General features: G+C 41.6%; 1 protein-coding gene across 1 annotated transcript in view; it reads left to right on the forward strand.

Moving 5' to 3' along the window:
* Positions 1 to 7,871: 7,871 nt before the first annotated feature.
* The window catches only part of vopp1b (VOPP1 WW domain binding protein b), a 36,889-nt gene continuing 23,707 nt past the window's right edge, over positions 7,872 to 21,053 (forward strand). Inside the window, exon 1 of the mRNA XM_010746865.3 lies at positions 7,872 to 8,211. Within this exon, the coding sequence (XP_010745167.1) occupies positions 8,161 to 8,211 (51 nt within the window). The 5' untranslated portion in view covers positions 7,872 to 8,160. The remainder of the gene's footprint in view (positions 8,212 to 21,053) is intronic.

The raw sequence follows: 21,053 nt of genomic DNA on the forward strand, positions 1-21,053 counted from the left end.
ATTTGATTTGATTTGATTTGATTTGATTTGATTTGATTTGATTTGATTTGATTTGATTTGATTTGATTTGATTTGATTTGATTTGATTTGATTTGATTTGATTTGATTTGATTTGATTTGATTTGATTTGATTTGATTTGATTTGATTTGATTTGATTTGATTTGATTTGATTTGATTTGATTTGATTTGATTTGATTTGATTTGATTTGATTTGATTTGATTTGATTTGATTTGATTTGATTTGATTTGATTTGATTTAATATTCTGCCAATCACCTGATCATTGCGGGTCGTGCTGATCGTCCACTAATCAGATGATCGGCAGTTTGATCCCCGGCTCCTCCAGTCTGCATGTTGAAGTGTCCTTGAGCAAGACACTGAACCCCAAACTGCTCCTGAAGGCTGTGCCATCAGTGTTTGAATGTGTGTGAATGGGTGAATGAGATATGTAGTGTAAAAGAGCTTTGAGTGGTCAGAAGACTAGAAAGGAGATATATAGGTACAGTCCATTTAGCCTTTAACAACTGAAGACAGCTGCAGTAAAGACCTGGCAAAGCATCACATAGGAGGAAAGCCAGAATTTGGGGATGTCCATGGGCTCCAGACTTCCAGCAAACATTGTCTACAAAGGATTCTGGACAAAGTATTATTAATAAACATTTTATTTATGAATATGTTCATTTGTCTAATTACTTTTGAGCCCCTGAAATGAGAGAACTGTGCATAAAAATGGCAGTTCCTAAATGTTTCATTCATTTTTTTGTTTAACCCATTCAATTAAAGCTGAAAGTCTGCACTTCAATTACGTCTTGCTTATTTAATTTCACATCCATTGTGGAGGCGTACAGAGTACAGTCTATGTGTGTGTGTGTGTTCTCCCTAGAACATTGTTCCTATTAACACCACTGCTGACTCTCATGCAATCTCTGTGCCAAATAACAAGTGGCTGCAGCAGAGCAGCACAGCCTCTGATCAGCCCTCTCTTTTCTTTTTTCTTATGAAGCCTCACAGCGGTACAAGCAAACATTTTATGAAAGATTTGAAATGCCTAAATAAAATGACACGAAGAAATGAAGTGAAATACTGTACACGTGTTAATATGTACTGCTTGTGATCAGCTTGTGTCAGCGGTGATGAGCTCAGGCCATGTTTCTGCTTCCAGGCTGTGATTGGACGGTTGATTATTTTTCATTTTGTCATACATGATCTGTCAAAATAATGACAGTGCTTTGTGTTTGTGTTCAGTGTTGGCTGGTCCATGCTCTCTGCTGCTAAACAAGTAAACACAATACACGTCCTCACTTTTCTGATTTTAATGTTGCATGAAGAAATTCACGTCATCGTGGATGAATATGTCTTAATTCTCTCAGTAGTAAATGAATATGGCCTGTGATGTGTATTTATTTAATCATTTTATTTCTGGTTTATTTAAGGATAATGCAGATTAATAAAAAATAAATCTGCAAATGCCATGAGGCTTTTTTTCATCTGTAGTGCCTAAACAGATGTTATGCACATACAAAACTAGAATGTGAGGGATATATTATAATATTAATAGAAATATGGTCAAAATACAACATGTCTGATGGTTTTCATGAAACGGTTCACCTCATTCAGAAATACAATACAAATAATGCAAAGCTGTAGGTTTGGTCTCAGCATTGGTAGAAACACAACAACCCTCCCCTCTATTGGCACCATCCATTGTTCTGAAACAGGAAGCAGAGGTCGATGTACTTCTTGTTGTGGAGAAATTGCTGAAAGTCAATGACACCAGGTCAGGGGGGAAGAAAGCGTTCAGGAGCCTCTGATGTCTTATGCTGTAATACTTATTGAAGCTTGGCCAAGGAGAATCAGAGACATTTTCACATACAATCAGGTATGCATATGAGTCTGTCTCTATTCTGCCCACTCATGCTGGTGGTCACACTTTAAACCCTCACAGATGACGCCACAAATACTTTACGCCTAAAATAGTCAAAGGGAATGCATTTACCCATGTTCGTGTTCACCTTCAACACATTCTAGTCTGGAGACACTGTTGTCTGTTCATGCTAATGGAACGTCAACAGTTAGCCATCTATTATATCTAGGAGGCCAACATTGAGTTTCCTCGACCCCAAAGGCCCATGCCTCCTCCCCCCCCCCTCTCTCTCTCCATCACCACCACCATCTGTAAACATATATGTCTCATTAATGCATGTTACTAACTAAACTTCTTCCTCGGAGTTTCTGTGCTCTGTCGTCCAGCAGGTTCTCGTGGATCGTGGCTGCTGCTGTGATCCTGCACGACGTCCACTACATATATTATTACTGTCATTATTACTACCATATCTCCATTACAGTTTATGATTTGGGAGAGGGATCCCTCCTCTGTGGCTCTTCCTGAGGTTTCTTCCACCTTTTTTTCCTGTTAAAGGTTTTTTTGTGAGCAAGTTTTTCCTCACTGGAACCGAGGGTCTAAGGACAGAGGGTGTCACTCCCTGTACAGATTGTAAAGCCCTCTGAGGCAAATGTACTTTGTGATTTTGGGCTATACAAATAAAATCTGATTTTATTTGATTTGATTTGATTTGATACACAGCCCTGTGTACCCAAAGGACAGACAATTCCATAACACTTCTCACATTAATTTTCTTGTCCTTGTTATTTTTCTATAGATACATGAAGCTTAAAAAGAGGGGCCAAAACATACAACACAATATCTGAGCAGATTATTTTGAGTTTTACAGATATTATTAACTACTAAGTTTTTATGCAATTCTCTGTCTGTATTATGTATTTCTTACTGTATATCACAAATACTTAATGGGCTTTGACAAATTCAGTGTTTTTCTTCTCCTTGACTCTCATCGTTTTATTATCTTTGGTTGTTTTAACTTTTATAATGCAGGATGAGGCTGTTTAGCATAGAGTGAAGGCTGTGAGTATTCATCCTCATCTTCACTTATCCTGTGAGATTTCACAGGTTTTAAGGTCTAGTGACCTTATCGTTCTGTGAAGCTCTGGTAAAGCATATTGTGGGTCTGACACTGCCTTGAAAATCCCAGCCTTGAATATTGGTGATTGGTTGCTTAGAATTTTAAGTTCATGCACTCACAGCAATGCAGCCCTGCAAGCACACTGTGTTAAGATCTGCACAACGTACACCACAATGCACATACAGAGCTGTTCTCTGCCCCTGAGAACTTCATGTCTGACCCTGCAAGCCTGACATTGAAATATTCAATCTCAAGAGCACAGCAGCTAGTATGGCTCAGAAGTTGTCCCTGGCAGCTCGTACAATCCCACTTCTCTTCCGGTGGCACCAGGTCATGGTCCACACCACTAAAACGAATAGAAACATACTCTCCTCACAGTAAATTATAGAGTGCCATCCATTATAACTGAACCACTGGCAAGGACCTGAACGCTGCTGCAATTCCTCTGACAACTGTGTTACCAAGCAAGGTAAGGGATTCATTTTGTCACAGTGGACTGTCATAAAAGACAGGGTCATCATCCGGAAAAGACTTCACAAGGTGACACAAATTCCCTTCATTTGCCTCACGTCCTTGAAATGCTACTCCCGGCCGAACAAGATATCTTACAGCACCAATTATTTTCTCCAGAGTGCCTCGCCTCTCCCTGTTCAAACACACACACACTTGATGTGTGTCTGTGTGTGAACTGTTTGCTCCTGTGCATTCACTGTAACTGTATGTGGGTGTGTTCTGCTGACTGGATGGCGACTGAAACTACCAGTAGCATTAGATTAGATGATTGGTTGTTCTGTATCAAAAATGTGTCAGGTGCTCTTGACACAAATCTACATTAGCATATTTTAGGTTTGCATCCTGAGTTATAATAACTGACAATGGCATTCAAATGATCAACCGGCCAGCCACTGCAGTTTAGCCTGAGCAGATAAAGTGTAGGTCTTAACCAGTCTTAACTTAACCTTTGCTCAGGTGAAAGTAAGATTCAAAGGCAGCTTAAAGATATGTTAGGTCACAGGGTTAGAGAGTGATGTCACCTGCCAGAGGACTCAAAACATCGTTTAACATGAATCCTGAACCTTAGAGGGGTGGACACATTTTACTGTGCATTGATCATTTTAAACTGGTATAGATGGAAGTTAACTAGTCTGTGAATCTAACCCATAACTAACCCGATATAATGCAGAAGTTCTATGGTCTGGAACAGGGTTCAGTGTGGCTGCTCTCATCAGGATGAACAATGTCCGCGGTGCAGACAGCATCTAAGCCTCACACTGCTCTCTATTGACAACTACAGGAATTAGTGTACCTAAACTGGTGAAGGACTGCTGCAGGAGGACTCTGATAAATAGTAATATAAAAAAATAAATGTGATCACACCGAAATTATCCAAAATGTACCCAGAGCACAGGAAGTTCATAATTATAGTTTAGTCAGGTTGTAGCTACGCTAAGTAGCACGCACTTCCTGTCAATTACTTTATGAGACCAGTAAGCAAGTCCTCTGCTGAACAGACACTAGACTGGCCTGTCAGGACAGTGATGAAAACCATGTGACACAAATAAATGGAAATGACTCACACTGCACCATTTCCTTTCTGAACCATCTCATAATAGAAAACTCCTGGAATAGTAAGTGAACCTTGAGTCTAGAATATTTACCACAGAGCCTCAGCTGGCTGGACAGAGTCAGGCTAGCTGTTTCCCCCTGCTTTCAGTTTTTATGCTAAGCTAAGCTATGCACATCCTGATTCCAGATGTGCACTAAACACAGACACACGAGATTGATACAAATGAACAAGTTTAGATTTTGTCGTGTTCTGGTGTGCAGTACACAGCACGGCTAACATCTCAGTGTGCATCATCAGAGGTGATGGGAGATTTATGATCATGAAAAGTTACTGTGAGCTAAATAAAACATCATCCGCTGTCTTGGGTTTTCTTGCTCATTCAAAATATATTGAACCTCCTCTCATGATCACACTCATTCATTTGCTCACTCCATCATGTTCGCATACAGACACCATGGTGTCTCCCCCAGGGGGCTGGATGTTGCTGTTTCCCTGACAGCAACATCCAGCTTCATGTTCTCCTCGCTCAATCTAACACACACACACACACACACACACACACACACACACACACACAGCTGAGGGTCAGTGTGTGTTTGTCCTCCACAGAATGGAACAAAGGAAAAGTAGAAAGGCTCATCTCCCACATAATGGGATGTTAATTGTAGGCGTCTGGTGCCAGTAGACGGAAATTCACAGTGAGTACACACATGAAACACACCACTGTGCCACACCTAACACTAACACAGCCTTCAGAAACACACACCCTAGTTGCATAGGTACAATGTGGGGGGATGAACCAATAAAGTGACCATACAGCTATATGAACATGACTACAAGAGTATGATAACAAATAGTACAAAGAGAATACCAAGTTCTAAGTATTTCAGCTGAAAGGTAAAGTGGTTTAGAGTCTGACCAAGAGTGAAAAATAAATACTAGGAAAAATATATCAGCAGGAGAACCAGAGAACAGATCCAGGACCAGGGGAAAATACAGGACTAGAGAACAGAGACCAGTACCAAGGAACTTAAACAGAACTCACATAACAGACACAGAACAACATGACATGACATGACACAGAGGAACACAGGGGCTAAATATACAAGAGAGGACAACAGGTCAACAGGACAAGTGGTTAACCATTGTATCCTCCTCTCTATTCTCTCTAACATGGGCATCTCTAGCTTGGCTCTTTCCTGGTTTGAATCTTACCTGACAGGGCACTTATTCAGTGTATCCTGGCTTGGACAGCTGTCCACTTTGCATCACCTCACCACAGGGGTGCTCCACGGCTCAGTGCTGGGCCCCTTCTATTTCCACACCACCTTCTTGGGTCCAATTATCCGCTCACATGGCTTTTCCTATCACCGCTATGCAGATGACACTCGGATGTATCTATCATTTAAAAGGGTTTTTTGTGGGCAAGTTTTTCCTCACTTGAACCGAGGGTCTAAGGACAGAGGGTGTCACTCCCTGTACAGATTGTAAAGCCCTCAGAGGCAAATGTACTTTGTGACTTTGGGCTTTACAAATAAAATCTGATTAGAATTGATTTGATCATTTCCTCCTGAGAACCCCTAGATCTCTGCGTGGGTCTCTGATTGCCTCTCAGACATCACCACATGGATGAAGGCACGTCACCTCCAGCTGAACCTCTCAAAAACTGAACTGCTGGTCCTCCCAGTCAAACCTACTATACACCACGACATCAACATCACGATTCAAGATTCACTCCCTATGTCTTGCCCCCACCAGGGTGGTGAGAAACTTAGGGGTTATGATTAATGACCAACTAACCTTTACAATCATGTTGCCTCAGTTCCCCGGTCATGCTGCTTTGCACTTTACAACATTAGAAAAATCAGGCCTTACTTAACGCAACACGCCACTCAACTCCTGACACAAGCTGTGGTCATTTCAAGACTAGACTAGTGTAATGTCCTCCTGACAGGCCTCCCAGACTCCACAGTGAAACCTCTTGATTCAAGATGATTCAGAACGTGGTGGCACACCTGGTCTACAACCAATCCAAAAGGTCACATGTCACCCCGCTGCTCATCGAGCTCCACTGGCTACCTGTTCCAGCCCGCATTAAATTCAAAGCACTAATGCTGACTACAAAACTGTCTCCGGTACTGCACCTACCTACCTGAATGCTCTTATACAGACATATGTTACCTCACGACCTTTGCGCTCCTCCAATGAATGACGCCTGGCTCTGCCACCTGTTTGCTCAAGGCTATTCAAACTTTTCTCGTTTGTTGTTCCTCGTTTGTGGAACGCACTACCAGTTCCTACCAGAGCAGGGGCGTCCATCTCTACCTTTTGCACTACCTCCAACTGGACATGAGAAAGCTAACCCTGAATTGTCATAGCACTTATTGTTTTCTTATTGCACTGTACCTTGATTGTTCCCTTCTCTATAAGTCACTTTGGATAAAAGCGTCTGCTAAATGACTAAATGTAACTAACGAGGGACAGGAACCGATCAGGGTGGAACATAATAAACACTGGCAAGAAGTAAAGATAGAAGACACAGAGAGGGGATAATTACAAAATAAAACAGGAAACATGACGGTTCATCACTGCGGACACAGCATTAGCCTGAACCTGAAGTAGCTAAATGGAATTCAGCCCTCATTCTTATTCACGTGCTTTATCTGCTGTGACATAAGAAGGTCTGAGGACTGAGTCTTTTTCACATTTAAAGTTTGTACTGTGGTTTCAATGTGGTTTTATTCTTGAATGTAATCGACTACAGTAGAATGATGATTTGAAAAAAAGGGTGTCTCTTGACAAACATGACATTCACAGTGCTACATTTATTAAGCTTTAAAGACATCGTTAAAGACAAGTAGTTTTTAACGACATCCATCCAGGGTTTAGAGGACGGCTGTGAGGGATTCAGTGACATCTAGTGGTGAAGTGAAGACTGCAACTCCATCACCTCATCCATCCCATCCTTCCGAACATGCAGAAGAACACCCTATGAGGCCAGTGTTTGGATGTAGAAGAGCGCCTGCAGCATCTGTAGATGTAATAGTCTCATTCTAAAACATAATGATTCTTATTTTCAGCTGATTATATACTAATGAAGACAGAGTTATGAACATTATTTTATTATTTCATTTCTGCCATATTCTGTAAACACAGCCACAAACTGGACCTTTAAATAAAAACATCTTTTACATACTAACTTCTTAAATCTAAAGGCAACGACTAGTACACAATGAGTGCATAAAAATAATAAACTGTGTGTGTGTGTGTGTGTGTGTGTGTGTGTGTGCAGGGAGGGGCGGGTGGGGGTGGAAAGTGGCTGGGAAAGGGGCGTGGAATAGGCACCAACATCACAGGCTAATGCAGCCTCCCACCATGCCATTAATCTCCGTCTGTGGACCGTCTGACCGTCACCCAGGTTGCCTTCATCCGTCCTGTCACCACGAAGGACTCCGCGCTGGACCGGCTGGATCTGATCTGATCTCTGGGTGTCTCCGGTAGCGGGATGAAACCGACATAGTGATAAAGGAGCATCCTCCTCCTCCTCCTCCTCCTCGTCTTTTCTCTCCTCCACAAGCGGAGCTCGGCTTTCACGCTCCAACCGGCGGAGATATGAGGAATCCAGTGGCCGATGCAGCGCTGACATTCTGGCTGTTTTTAGAGGTGAGCGACCGTTCCTCTGCTGACACACACACACACACACACACACACACACACACACACACAGGCAGGATGCTGTCCTGTCAGGCTTTTCATCATGTGCACACACACACACACACACACACACTGTGTGTTTGTGTCGCTGATGTACCCCGGTAGGCAGACTATTGTTTGCAGAGCGCTGTTCGCCAAATTCAATTCACCGATGACACAATTCAAACTGTATCCGCTTCACGGCAGAGTGACACACACCGTGCAGGACAAACACACGTTCTGATGAGGTGTGTGACATCTGCAGGTGACCCGCCAAGAGGCATGCCATATCAATAAAGCTGAACTTTTAAGGTTCCCTGCCAGGAGGTGGCACAGTGTCTGTGTGTGTGTGTGTGTGTGTGTGTGTGTGTGTGTGTGATAAGTAGGCTACAAAGCTACCTGTGTCTATCCTCCTTTGTCCTTGTTCCCAGAACCCCATACCTGCTCACTGGGTTACTGGGCCTGTAGGACACACACACACACACACACACACACACACACACACACACAGTGTATATGGTAGGCTGGATCCAGATTTTTCACACTTTGATATATTGATATTTTGTGACTGGAGTCTGGTGCCGCATGTCTCTGGAGGTTTCAGGATCACTGATGGAGAATGAGGGGTGGGGGTGGGGGGGTTAGAACGAGCTCTGAAGGTAGCACAACTTGGTCTTGATCTCCCCTCTTCCTGCAGGTCCAGTACCTCTGACACTCTATTGTCTATTCATGTATTATTAACTCTCATCATTATTTTATTTCATTCAGTCGACTTAGTGAGCACATCCATTTTGAATGTGAGCGGGCAGCCCAGAGGGAGTCAAGCCCTCAGTCCATGTAGCGGTACTGCTGTGTTCACTTTGATAAGTGCTCCTGACAACCTGTACTCTTCGGTGTGTCTCCTCATGCCTGATGTGGTGGACTCTGAAGCAGCAGTTAGACAACGGGACACGTCTCTTAAATAAAAACAGAATAAATGTCTCAGTAACAGTTCAGGTCGGTAAGATTCTGTCCTCAGTCTTTTTGCCACTTTTGGTCACTGAAAACACTGAAGTGAATCAAATCAAATCAAATCAAATCAGATGGTGTTGATTTAAGGAAAACACAGATTTGAAAACGTCCTTCATGTCATATTTTATGTCTGCTGTGCATGTGGCAGGATTAGATTCATAAGCCTCTGAGCTGCTGTCATCTATTTCTCATTTTCAGGGTAGTCAGAGTTGTCTGTTATTCTTTCTCATTGTGAATGACAGGGCTTTCCACTGGATCCATACCCAAAACACTTGTCAGGTTAGAGACTCAGAAGGGTTTCCTCATGCACTGATTGTGCCTGAACTGTTAACAATGTTATGAGGGTCAGTGGTTCTAGTTAAAGTCCTCATGAAGTCAAATTTGGATGTTTAAGTGTTTTTCTCCCATCTGTCCTCTGTCCTCCAGTATCTGGACCAACACTGACACAAAGTCATGTTTTCAGTATTTTCACGTATTCTTCATGGTATTTTAGAGTTTGTCATTTCCTGATAAATGATAGAGACTCATCCTGCATCCTGGCTTGTATTTAAAATCCAATCAAACGCTTCCTCTCTTCTGACGCCACTGAGTGGAGTGCTTCCTGTTTGATCCAGTCTATGAGTGACTGTGGGCTGCTACAGTCATCTGTGGCCGGGCCTCACAGATTACTGTACAAAAGCACAACTTCAGAACTTTATTCAGTGATTTTGGTGAAAATGAATCAGAATACATTTGCTGCTTTCCCTCCGATGCTTCAACTCTTTGTGATTTACACAATTTCCTGATAGATGCTACTAACTGAATCTGCCGTTAGCAGGCAACAGAACTGAGCTCAGCAGCCGGACCGGACCAACAGGGGATAACATTACCCTACTGATCTGATTTACAGACTTGGTCAGCCATGTAGCTAACAAGAATGACTCAGCCTGCAAGGAGCCAAAGCAAGAAAACCACCTCCATAGGCTACTGTATTCTACTGTCAGCACGTGTTTTGGAGGTTGTGTTCAGTCGCGTTCACTGGAAGGTAGACGCTGACACTAGCTGTAGCGCTACCTGCAATGCATAGCGGTTGGGGGAGTGATAATGCACACTAAGTGCTATTTGCTGCTGTAAACACAGATCAATACAAAAACCTCCCTATCTGACCATTTTACAGGAAACACATAAATATGCAGAAGCAAATAGCACTCTGCTCTTTGTTTCTGTTTCTTGGGGACTTTAAGAAGAGAGCTGATGGATACTCAGTGCCTTGATACATGCATATTCTTCCCCATACAACAATTTTAAAGTACCATCATTATTTCATCCATGTGTACAGCAATACTAGAGGTCAGACTCTCCAAAGGGAGCCTTTAAACGCCTGCCTGTACTGTCAGCGACATGAGCCAAATAATGAGGACAGCTTTGCTGGTCTGGTTGAAGGGCAGCAGGTGCATATCACATGATCATGTGATGAACTGGAGAGACAGCTAAACCTGGAAATACCTCGGGTGTATTTAGTGTGAAGACATTTTGTACTAGTTTGCAATGTTTGTGCATGCTCCAAAGGAGACTTTGTGCACTCTCATTTGTAAAACACATTCGTAGTGAAAGCCCAGTGGAACAAGGTCTTGTGGCCAGTTGTACTCTAGAGGATCCTGCTAGTAGGAGTGGTGGATACAACTGGTCATATAGTGTGAACCCCAAACCAGGGATAAGGCATTTCCCCACACATATGGAATTTATAAAAACAGAACATGCAGTGAGGAGATGTGATGAATTAATGATGCAGCTTTATGTAATGACAAGTGGCTTTTGGCTTGTTTTTGTTGGGGGGACAAATACAGTTCTTTCAGTTGTAGAAAGCTCTGGCACAGATGCAGTCCATGAGTTATTATGTAGAGTTGAGTGTCATCTGTATATGTGTGGTAACGCATATGTATCTCTTTATACAGCAGCAGATCCGCTGAGAGGTGAGCAGCAACAAGGACCACAGATTTCCTATTTCTGAAAATATCGAATCATTATGAAATGATGCTGTTTGCCAGTACCTAACTGCACTGATTATTTCCCCAACGTTATTATTGATTAGATCAGTTATGATGTATTACTCTAAATATGGCAGTCTGGCTTTGCACTACAGTACACTCAAAGGGGGGACATATAGACCTTTTTCACAGCAGCCATTTGGACAAGAAATAGCAGGGTCAACACAAGTGTTTCAAGTGATACTAATTAAGGTTCCGAGGGGCTGCACTTAGAGATAAATAAGGATGTTTTGAAGAGTTAATCCTGCAGAGTTACTCTAGAGAGCAGTTCCATTCAAGACACCAAACATTATTTCAACCACTTTAACCAGGAGTTTAATCACCTAAAATACATTTAGCTGCTAAGCTGGAAAACAATGTAAAATTCTGTAAAAATGCAACGTGTGCCTGTAAAGTTTGACCTGAGGGTGACATCAGAGGAAACCATGTTTTCACCTGAATCACACAGGTTTGTCCTCTGTCCTCTGACTGAGGTGAGATGAGGACACAGCCTTTCATTAGTCTGTGTTGAACTCAGAACCTCAGCTGTGCTGTGAGCTCAAAGGAAACATGTTAACATTAGCCAGGAGGCCATGCACCGCAGGTACATTATGACTTTTACAGTTTAGTTCTTATAGTTCTTCACACACACACACACACACACACACACACACACACACACTTCCTGAGGTGTTTCACTGTATGTTAGTGTTTAGCAATGCATCTTGTTTCATGGCACTCCCTAACCCTAACTGCCAACTCACCAAATCAACATTAATTATCTCCAGCTGATTAACACTGGCTAAACCTGCATCTCCTACAGTCTGTATGTATGTTAGAGTTATGACTGCAGCTGAAACTGGGATCATATTTTTATGTAAATACTACATTGTGTCGGTAACGTGGATAGTTGAAGGATTTTAGTGGAGGTGTTTATTGTAGATGACTGTTTCATAGCTCAGTGTGGTGTTGTATAATGCTAATACCTTTAAATGATTAATGTAATCCTCACTCAGAATAGTTGAATAGCAGTTGAACTAAACAGCTTGAGCTTCATGTGTATGAAGGCAGAGCTTGTAATGTGGAGTAAGTAGTGAACATGTTGAACATCAGGGTGAAATGACCTCTAATGATAGCCTGTGGGTTTCTGAAAGATGTTATTTTCTGCGACAGTAACAATTACTAACTGGAAAATTATAATTATGGTCATTGCACTGTTGCTGACTGGACAAACCCTGCAATGCAAAGACCTTTATGTATTCAAAGGAAAGAAAAGCAGCAAGAAAAAGCCACATTTGAACAGTGAGCTCGATCCTTAGAAGCTGTTTGCATGTGTGGTATGAAACCTCATTTCAGATGAGATTGATTTTAAAAGCTTTGTGCTGTGTGACAGCCGGCAGGATGAATCTCAAATGATTTGAAATCACCATGTTACATAAATCCCACACAACTGAGCTACGTAGTCAGGCAGCAGGAGTCATTTATCAGGCCTTTCAGGTTAATTGACAGCCACTAGTGCCTGGCTTACAGATATCACCAGCAGAGCTGCAACCCCACTTGGAATGGCTTTTGTGGTTCTGCGTCCCAGTTTGAAGTATATGGTACAATTATATGAAAAATAGCCGATGTTTGTTTTTTGTTTAGACCTTTTTATGGCTGACCTGCTTCTCTGAGAATCTGTTCAGTCTGCTTTGGCTGCCATTGTTTGGGGAAGTACTTCATATCCGCATGAGTCACTTTAGAGGTGTGGAGCCTTCTGTTCATAATTGTATTTCTGTATGGTCAAAAGAGTGAAGGGAACTTTTTATGCTAACTAATCCAAAAGATACTCTGCCAAAATACCAAATATGGAGTTACTAATATTTAAGCATAAGTCAAGAGTTTTAAACTTTGATACAATACTCGTGTTAAAAACAGCCTTGGGTTTGAAATCTAATTGTAGATCTGTTACTTTCAATGCAATCAAATAATGAGTGTTGAATCAGGAGTAGGCTGAGAAAGTTTATCAAGAAAAAGGTGTGACAAAAACAGTGTGGGATAGGGAGAGTGACAGTGAGGTCCAGTGAGATCCAGGGCGAGAGGGAGAAGAGAACAAACGGAGAAGAGAACAAACGAAGGCAGGTCAGCATGGCAGTGCTAGAGGACAAAAGAGAACACGCGACAGTCAAGGCCGCCATCCAAAAAGATTCTTTAAAAAGATCTCAGAGTTGGTAAGTTGTCAGGTTACTGATCAGGTAACAGCAAACTGGGTCTGGAAGGAGGGACCGGAGTTAAATAGCAGGAGCTTGATGGGTGGATGAGTTGCAGGTGTGGATCAACAGAGATGCGTTAGGAGGAATGAGGTCAACCACGCCCAGCCTACAAAGACAAGGGAGACAAGACAAACACAGAACACCAGGAAAACACAGAGAAATATAGAAGACTTCCTAATACCTTTTTAATCACGCATTTCTTTCCTAATCACATTAGTAGCAGGACTCAGCTTACCATTGGACAAATATATCAGTGATCACTTTTTTATCTCATATACTGCACATGCATCTGTTTTAAGTCATCAGGATTATTGTGGCTCTCTGAAAAGTGCTGAGAATGAGATGTGTTCAATCTCAATGCTGAGCAACAGATATCTGCGCAAAGACTTCCTGTGCAACCTGATGAGCAACTTGATACATAAGAATGAAGACGAAGACACATTTCTGCTGATCTTAACATATATCTGCTATGAATGCAGATAACTTCATAAAAAACACATAAAAAGCTCAATCATCATCATCAGACGATCGCGGATGGCTTTGGAGAATACGGATCAGCTGATGGATTCTGCCTCTTTTGCAACTGAAACCTGTAAATCTAGATTAGAGTTAGATTATTGAGCTCTGTTATCACACACTGAACACGAAGACACTAAATACCAACTATTCAACAATAAACTGTATTTCATTAATATAAAAGATCACTGCAGGACTGTAGCCACGCTTGTAGTTAGATTTGAAATAAGTGCATGTATCTGCATGACATTGTGTTGTAGGTCAACATACTTCTCAGTGGTTTTCAGTGTTCAGAGGTCCTGTAGGACCCCCTGCTCTCTCCATCTACAGCAAATGAGGCCAAGACACTGCATGAAGTGAAAGGGACAGGTGCGTGCCGGCGTTCTAAAAATAACACAGAGTTAGTTATTGTTGTTTGAGCCGCTGATTTGGCCCGTTCATCAACGCAGTCAGCAGCAACAGCAGGCTGAGACAGCTCAGCTCAGAGAGGTGATTAAAGGAGGTGGAAGATACTTTAACAAATGGACCTGATCAAACAAAGGAAGATGCTTGTTATAATCTGAGAATTTTAATGTTCTTCACTGTCAAAGTAATCCAGTACATACATTGGTGCTCTGCTAACAGCTAATTCAGCTAACTGATAATGGGGATACTTCAAAAGTCAAAATATGAATAAACATAGGCAAAAAAAAGTTGTTGCCCACAGCATAACTCACTGAATCTATGGCAAATTATACTTCCTGTTTACATCCGAGCATTATGGGAAATGTAGTTCCAAAAGCACGTGTGTCATGATAACACAGGAACTGACCCGAAATGCAGGCTCAGACAAAGGCTGGCAAGAGAAAGGGATTTATTCGTGATGTGGGAAGAAAGGGAAGGAGAGGGTCCGATGATGAGCTGGAGGGAATGGCTGAGGTGAAGCAGTGGGTGGAATAGACGGTGAAGGCACAGAATGTGGGCTGTCCGGAGATGGTTGGTGGAGAGTAGGCAAGCAGGCATATGGCAGGAAGTGATGATGGTGGTGGACCTGAGCACAAGAGGCCACAACACACAAACACAGAGACTAACAAGGAGAGACTGACAAGTAACACCAGGATGGGGAAACAAGGGGGAACACAGGGAATCAACAATCACAACTGCCATCGTGACAACATAATTATCTCCCAAATAGAAGCAAACCATCGTCTTTATTTGCAAATTGATCCTGATCTACAGTGAGACACGTTCAGTTCATGCAGCAGGCAACTGAATCTTCTCAGTGTTATAAGACCGGCTGTGGTCCTGATTTGACCTGAACAGGCCACCGTACAGGGTTAGGGTTAGGTTAGGATCAGGCATGTTGTGTACCGTTGTCAAGTCGTTTTTGTGCCTATGATTGGAATATGATTGTATCACACAGCAGAATGGTCAAGGTTTGTCCTCTTCTTCTTCTGTCTGGCCATCATCATGATCTTCTGACGTCATATTACACAATTTGATTTCCTTCAAATCCTGTTTAAGAACAGAAGTGGGATCAGAAAAGGGTTCCTGATTTATTCAAAACCATGTAAATTCTGACAATTTAAAAATGTGCGGTTTGTAATGTAATCTAACCCTCAGTGAGGGATGACAGACCCTCCAGCAGGACTGGAGGTGATGACCAAACTCTCCACAGACTGATCTGCCAGCTGATTTATGCATGGCTCTGTCTAGTTACACGGCCATGCCTGTGGCAGCAGAGCCAAAACATGTTTGGGCTGATCACAGTTGTCGTTTGCTCCCTCTGGCAGATGAAGGTTGTTTATATGAATGTGTGAAAGTGATTCTGACACAGGCTCTGAGACAAATAATGGTAACATGCCACACTGACCTCAACAGTCTAGACATGGAGGTCCAGCCCAGTTAATTATAAAATCATCAGATCATTCATTTGCTGTACTGTAATCAGATGAAATGCATCAGTTTTTTAGATATCGAATTTTGATGAAACTATAAAAGTGGAATGGAGTCATGAGCTCCGCCCATTGTTGGTCCCTCAGACTGTGATTGGACGGCTGATTATTTTTCCTTTTGGCATGGATGATGTGTCTCCATCTGGAAAGAGCTCCCTGCACCTCCTCTTGAAAACTAATGACAGCTCTTTGTCTTTAGTAGTGGCAGGTCTGTGCAGCTCTCTGTTTGTCAGTACAACTCTTTGCTGTTTTCTGTTTTGATTGATGTGGCATTGATGACAATATTTCCAACAAGTTTTTGCTTCACAGTGTTGTTGTGCAGAATTCCATCCATAGACATGTAAAACATGGACAGGTTTCTGAGGAACCTTTCAGAAGCTCAGTGTGGGGAGAGGTTGGTGAGGTGGGCCGAATGAAGCCTGGGTGCTCAAATAAGCCATTTTTAACAGCACCCACCTGTCAATCACAGCATCCATACTCTTAATTCTGCATAACTTTAAGCCTTAATATAATTTGAACAGGTAAGTTCTAAAAAATCCCACCCAAATACAGTGTTTTGCACCAGACTCTATTTTTTTTAATTTTTTGCTGTTAAGTTTGACATTTTAACATAGGGACTGACCCAAGTAGTCATTTGAGGAACTGCAGATTTTGGCACTTCCACGTTGACTTTGCAGCACCAGAGATTGCTGTTTGGTTAAAACTTGGGTGCTTCTCAGGTGCTATCTGACCATTCTCATGTAGAAACATAACCTAATTTACATTTTCCAACAGTAACCACTGCCCATCAACAGCAGATTAATAGACAACATAAAAAAACGTCCTGTTGGTTCATAACGGTGGTCTCCACAAGGCCAAACACACGCTGACAATGAAATGATGCTTGTCGGCCTGTTTCTGTTGCTAATGGCAGAGGAATCTGTGCTGTCAGCAGAGATCAATGAGACAGGAAGGAGAGGGAGAGTTGGATGCATGGGAAATGAGTGGAAAGGAAGAAGAGTGAGGAGCAGAGAGGACTGGAAGAGATGAAACAGAATGGAAGGACGACAAATATAACCACGATTAATTTTTCAAAGCTGGTATTGATTGTTCTGTCAATATTCAGAATCTCTTTTTGGACTATTTTTGTGCCAAGATTCTAATTCCGAGAGGGCAAAGTGCTGGTCAATACAAGAAAAGTTCATTCCTGGCAGGGTCTAACACCATTTGGGGTAATAATCAAACATTTTCATGCTTTGTGTGCAATATGATCAAATGTCCCATTAGAAAAGTTTTCTACCACCGTGCAAGCTGGACAAATGTAAATGAGTTTGAAGGTTTGTTCAGTGATGTCTGACTTTTCACAGGGAGCTTCTTTATCGGCGCCTCTTTTACAATCTCACACACTGCATCCCGCAACTTCAAAGGCCGAACATCCCGATCAGCACACACACACTCACAGCTTCAAACCTTTAATGTGCGGTGGAGAACCTTTTGAACCATTCAATCCCCCCTCTCTAAAACGTCCTCCAGCCAAAATCCATCTAAGCTGCTTTTAAAGCAGGAAAACATCCTCTGGTTGCGTAACGGTCATTTTTGTCCTGCGGGAGCACAGAGGGACATTTTCCTCTGCTGTCAGCGCTTTCACTGAGCTCCAATTAGAGAAAGACAATGAACAGAGCTGGATGGTGACCATTTGCTGGCAGAGTGATGAGGACAGGAGAACAATTAGGTGCAAACTTATGTAGATTGATAGCAACATGGTGAAGAATTGTTAAGTGAAAGCTTTGTTATCCATGCTTGTTTGTATTTTGATATCAGAAATATCATTTTTATATCATATATGAGCCTTGCAATTTTGTCCTTTTTCTTTGAATGACCTGTACATGGTGTGCTATTGGAACAGTCCAATCCATCCATCCATCCTGCCAGAGGCGACGTTGTTAACTGAGTCATATCAAGGCTAATGTTGGCCTGAATATTGTGAGATGAGAGCTTAGGCTGTTCGTAGGATCTGCTTCAGGAGCACTGAGACCAGCATTTCATGTAGACAGAAAAGTGGATGGTGGACACAGGATGGTACTTGCATGAGGCTCATGGTGCATCCTCTACTATATTATCTCTCAAGTCATAGTGCTTATTGTTAAGACATGAGAGATGATGTTAAAGGTCCCATATTTTATTAACATTTCATTCATCATTCCAAAGCAGCATATGCTGTATAACAAGCTGTCAGGATTGTGATGTCACAATCACATTCAGACCAAGCCAGTGCTGCGGCTAAAACACAGGTTTTTCCATTCATGCTGGATGCTGGAAAAAAAACAGAGGTCGGTCAAACTTTTGTGTTTAACTGTTTTATGCGTTATATATCTTGGTTTATTTCATGTACCCAACATCTAAATCTGTCTGGCTCACAGTCTAAGTTGCAAAATAGTTACACAAAGAAGCTTTCTTTGGTTTGTGTCCAGTGGTTTGGGAGAGCAGTGGTCGAGTGACATAGACAGTGAATGAGAGTGAGGGAGTTCAGATATCCAGATAGCAGCTGAATCAGAGAAATAAAAAGCTACTTTTAGACATACTCACAACACTACTGTGATTTGCTGCAAAACTTGACTGGTCCCAAGAAGAAGAATATTTGCTCTTACTGGATACTGGACATACTGGATTTCCATGACATTGGGTATTCAAGGTCCCCAGATGATGTATTTCAAGGTGATTCCTTGCTTTGTCTTTTATATTGTGGTATAACATGGTTTGTAGTGATTATTACTATTGGGATGGATCCTTGTGATTTTGGTGACCCCCTGATGTTTCATCTAGCACCACAAAATGAGCGTGACTGTTTTGTTTGGATTAGTACATCTATAATAGATTGCTACACATTCATGTTCTCTAGAGAATGAATCCTGTGACTGTAGTGATCTCCTCTCTCTTCATGTACTGACCTGTCGTTGACCACAGTCATAGCAGAACTGAACAAATCGAGTGGATGAACACTGTTTCACTGAGTGGGCCGGGTGGGGATGCTTTTCTCTGCCGCGGCTCTACTTTGTTAACATCTCCCCTGCTGTCTTTCTCTCTGTCTCTCTCCCTGTGTGTGTGTTCCTGCCATTTCCTCTCAGCCCGAGTGTCACAGTATGGTCCCATCCTCCACCAGAAGCCTGACAAATAACCTATTGTGTTGCCATGTTGTGAGCTACCAAAACAGCTCGACTTGGCATGCCACCCTGCAGCCCTGCTCTCCACACAGATCACAGAGATGTGGATATTCAAACTGGTGAAAGAAAATAAAATAAAAAGCACAAGTGAAAGACAAAAGTAAAAATCTTTAACCTATACCAGAGACATAAGAATACATTTAAAGAGCAGATTACTTGAATTCTAGATTGCTGTTGCGATGAATAATATGTTAGCTGAAGTTTGTGCTGTGTAATTGAGAACACTGTATTTACATTTAATTTGAAGATTTAATAAGCTGTTACACTATTTTTAAATTACCTGGGGTGCAAACACCAAGAATCAAGTTTTATATTAAATCACTGACTGTACTGAATCACTCCCACTCATCGGGGCACTAAAGTCTCAGTACAGTATGTTTTTCTTTCATGTTCCTCCTCTACCAGCAGAATGTATTTCCTGTTCCAGTTTGGTTTTCTTTTGGCTTCTATCTGCAATGAATCTTTGAAAGCATCAACTATCGTCTGATTATGATTTAGCCTCTGGGGTCAACAGCCAATGTATCAGGGCTTCTGATGTACTCACTGAATATCCAGAAAATGAATAATAGCTATCAGGCCAAGACTTCCTCTGCAGGTTGATTAGCAACTTAAGTTTTTAATTATTTCATATTACCTTATTTATATTTTGGAAGTAGATGGTTGTTACACAGTTACAGCGTTGCATAGTACAGTAGGAGGAAGTCATTTATATAAATGTGTCTTATTGCAAAGACTCTGAGACACATCACAGCTTTTTTTTGTGAGTTTTTAAGTAAGTCTTTGGTTTGATAAATTCATCCTGCCCATGACGACCGCCTATGGCCCCATTTATTGTCTTTTATTTCAGAATTTGAGATGTGCATGACACATCTGGGTCACTGCAGTGAGCTGGAATGAGATTTTGAGAACTGGATGTCATATGATGTCAAAGTGTCAAAAGCCAGACTGATCCTGTATTTAAACACCAATATCAGTATTTGAGCATTAAAACAACCAAATAACTAAATATTTTTTAATATAAACAACAAGGTCATGTGTCTGAAAGTATATCTTTATGTTTCTGTGTCGAATATGTGCAGGCGAAGAAAACAAATGTCCCATTGGGACAATAAAGACTTTAAGATAACTGGGTAAGTGTAAGTTCAACCTGCAGGTGGTGATAGAGACCTTTAACCTGAAGTCTGGTTCTGGTCCAGGATCTTTCCTAATTTTTGGCGGTAAAAGTGATTATAGAATCAGCTATTTAATAGACTTGTTTATCATGTTCCTGTAATCATTGAGCGAGAGGTGAGGTATACTCTGGACATGTTGCCAGATCTACAGGCACATTTTAGAGTCACCAATTAATATGAATGTCTTTGGACTGTGGTAGGAAACCCAGAGAGGGCCAGCCCCAACCACAAACTCCCCAACCAGTTTGAACCCAGAATCTTCTTGCTATGAAGCGATAGTGATACCTACTGTGCCACTGTTATCCAAATATGACAACATTAAACATCTGAAATGAATATCCACTTAGTCATGACCAATTAGCCATGTTTCAATAAACATATTTTGTTGCGTATCACATTAGAAAAGTTTGATGGAAATGGCAAAATTCTCAAAACGTCTTGCGAAGAAAGAATTATGCTACGTTTGGAAGATTGAAACACTTTTCGAGGAAGTTATGACATATTTATCTCACATGACTGATTAAAGTTTCCAGCAATCATGAGAAGAGAATTGGCACCACCTACTAGTTATCTCATGAAACAACTCCACATAAAGGTAGAGAATAGAAACAAGCCAGATTATTCAAAATTTGGTTAAAATTTGCAAAATAAAATATAAATAAATACATTTTGAGAGAATTAAGATGAAGCTGATCTCCTGCTGTCTATATTGTACCTGCAT

This window comes from Larimichthys crocea, chromosome XXIII, assembly GCF_000972845.2.
Source record: "Larimichthys crocea isolate SSNF chromosome XXIII, L_crocea_2.0, whole genome shotgun sequence".
Taxonomy (NCBI): domain Eukaryota; kingdom Metazoa; phylum Chordata; class Actinopteri; family Sciaenidae; genus Larimichthys; species Larimichthys crocea.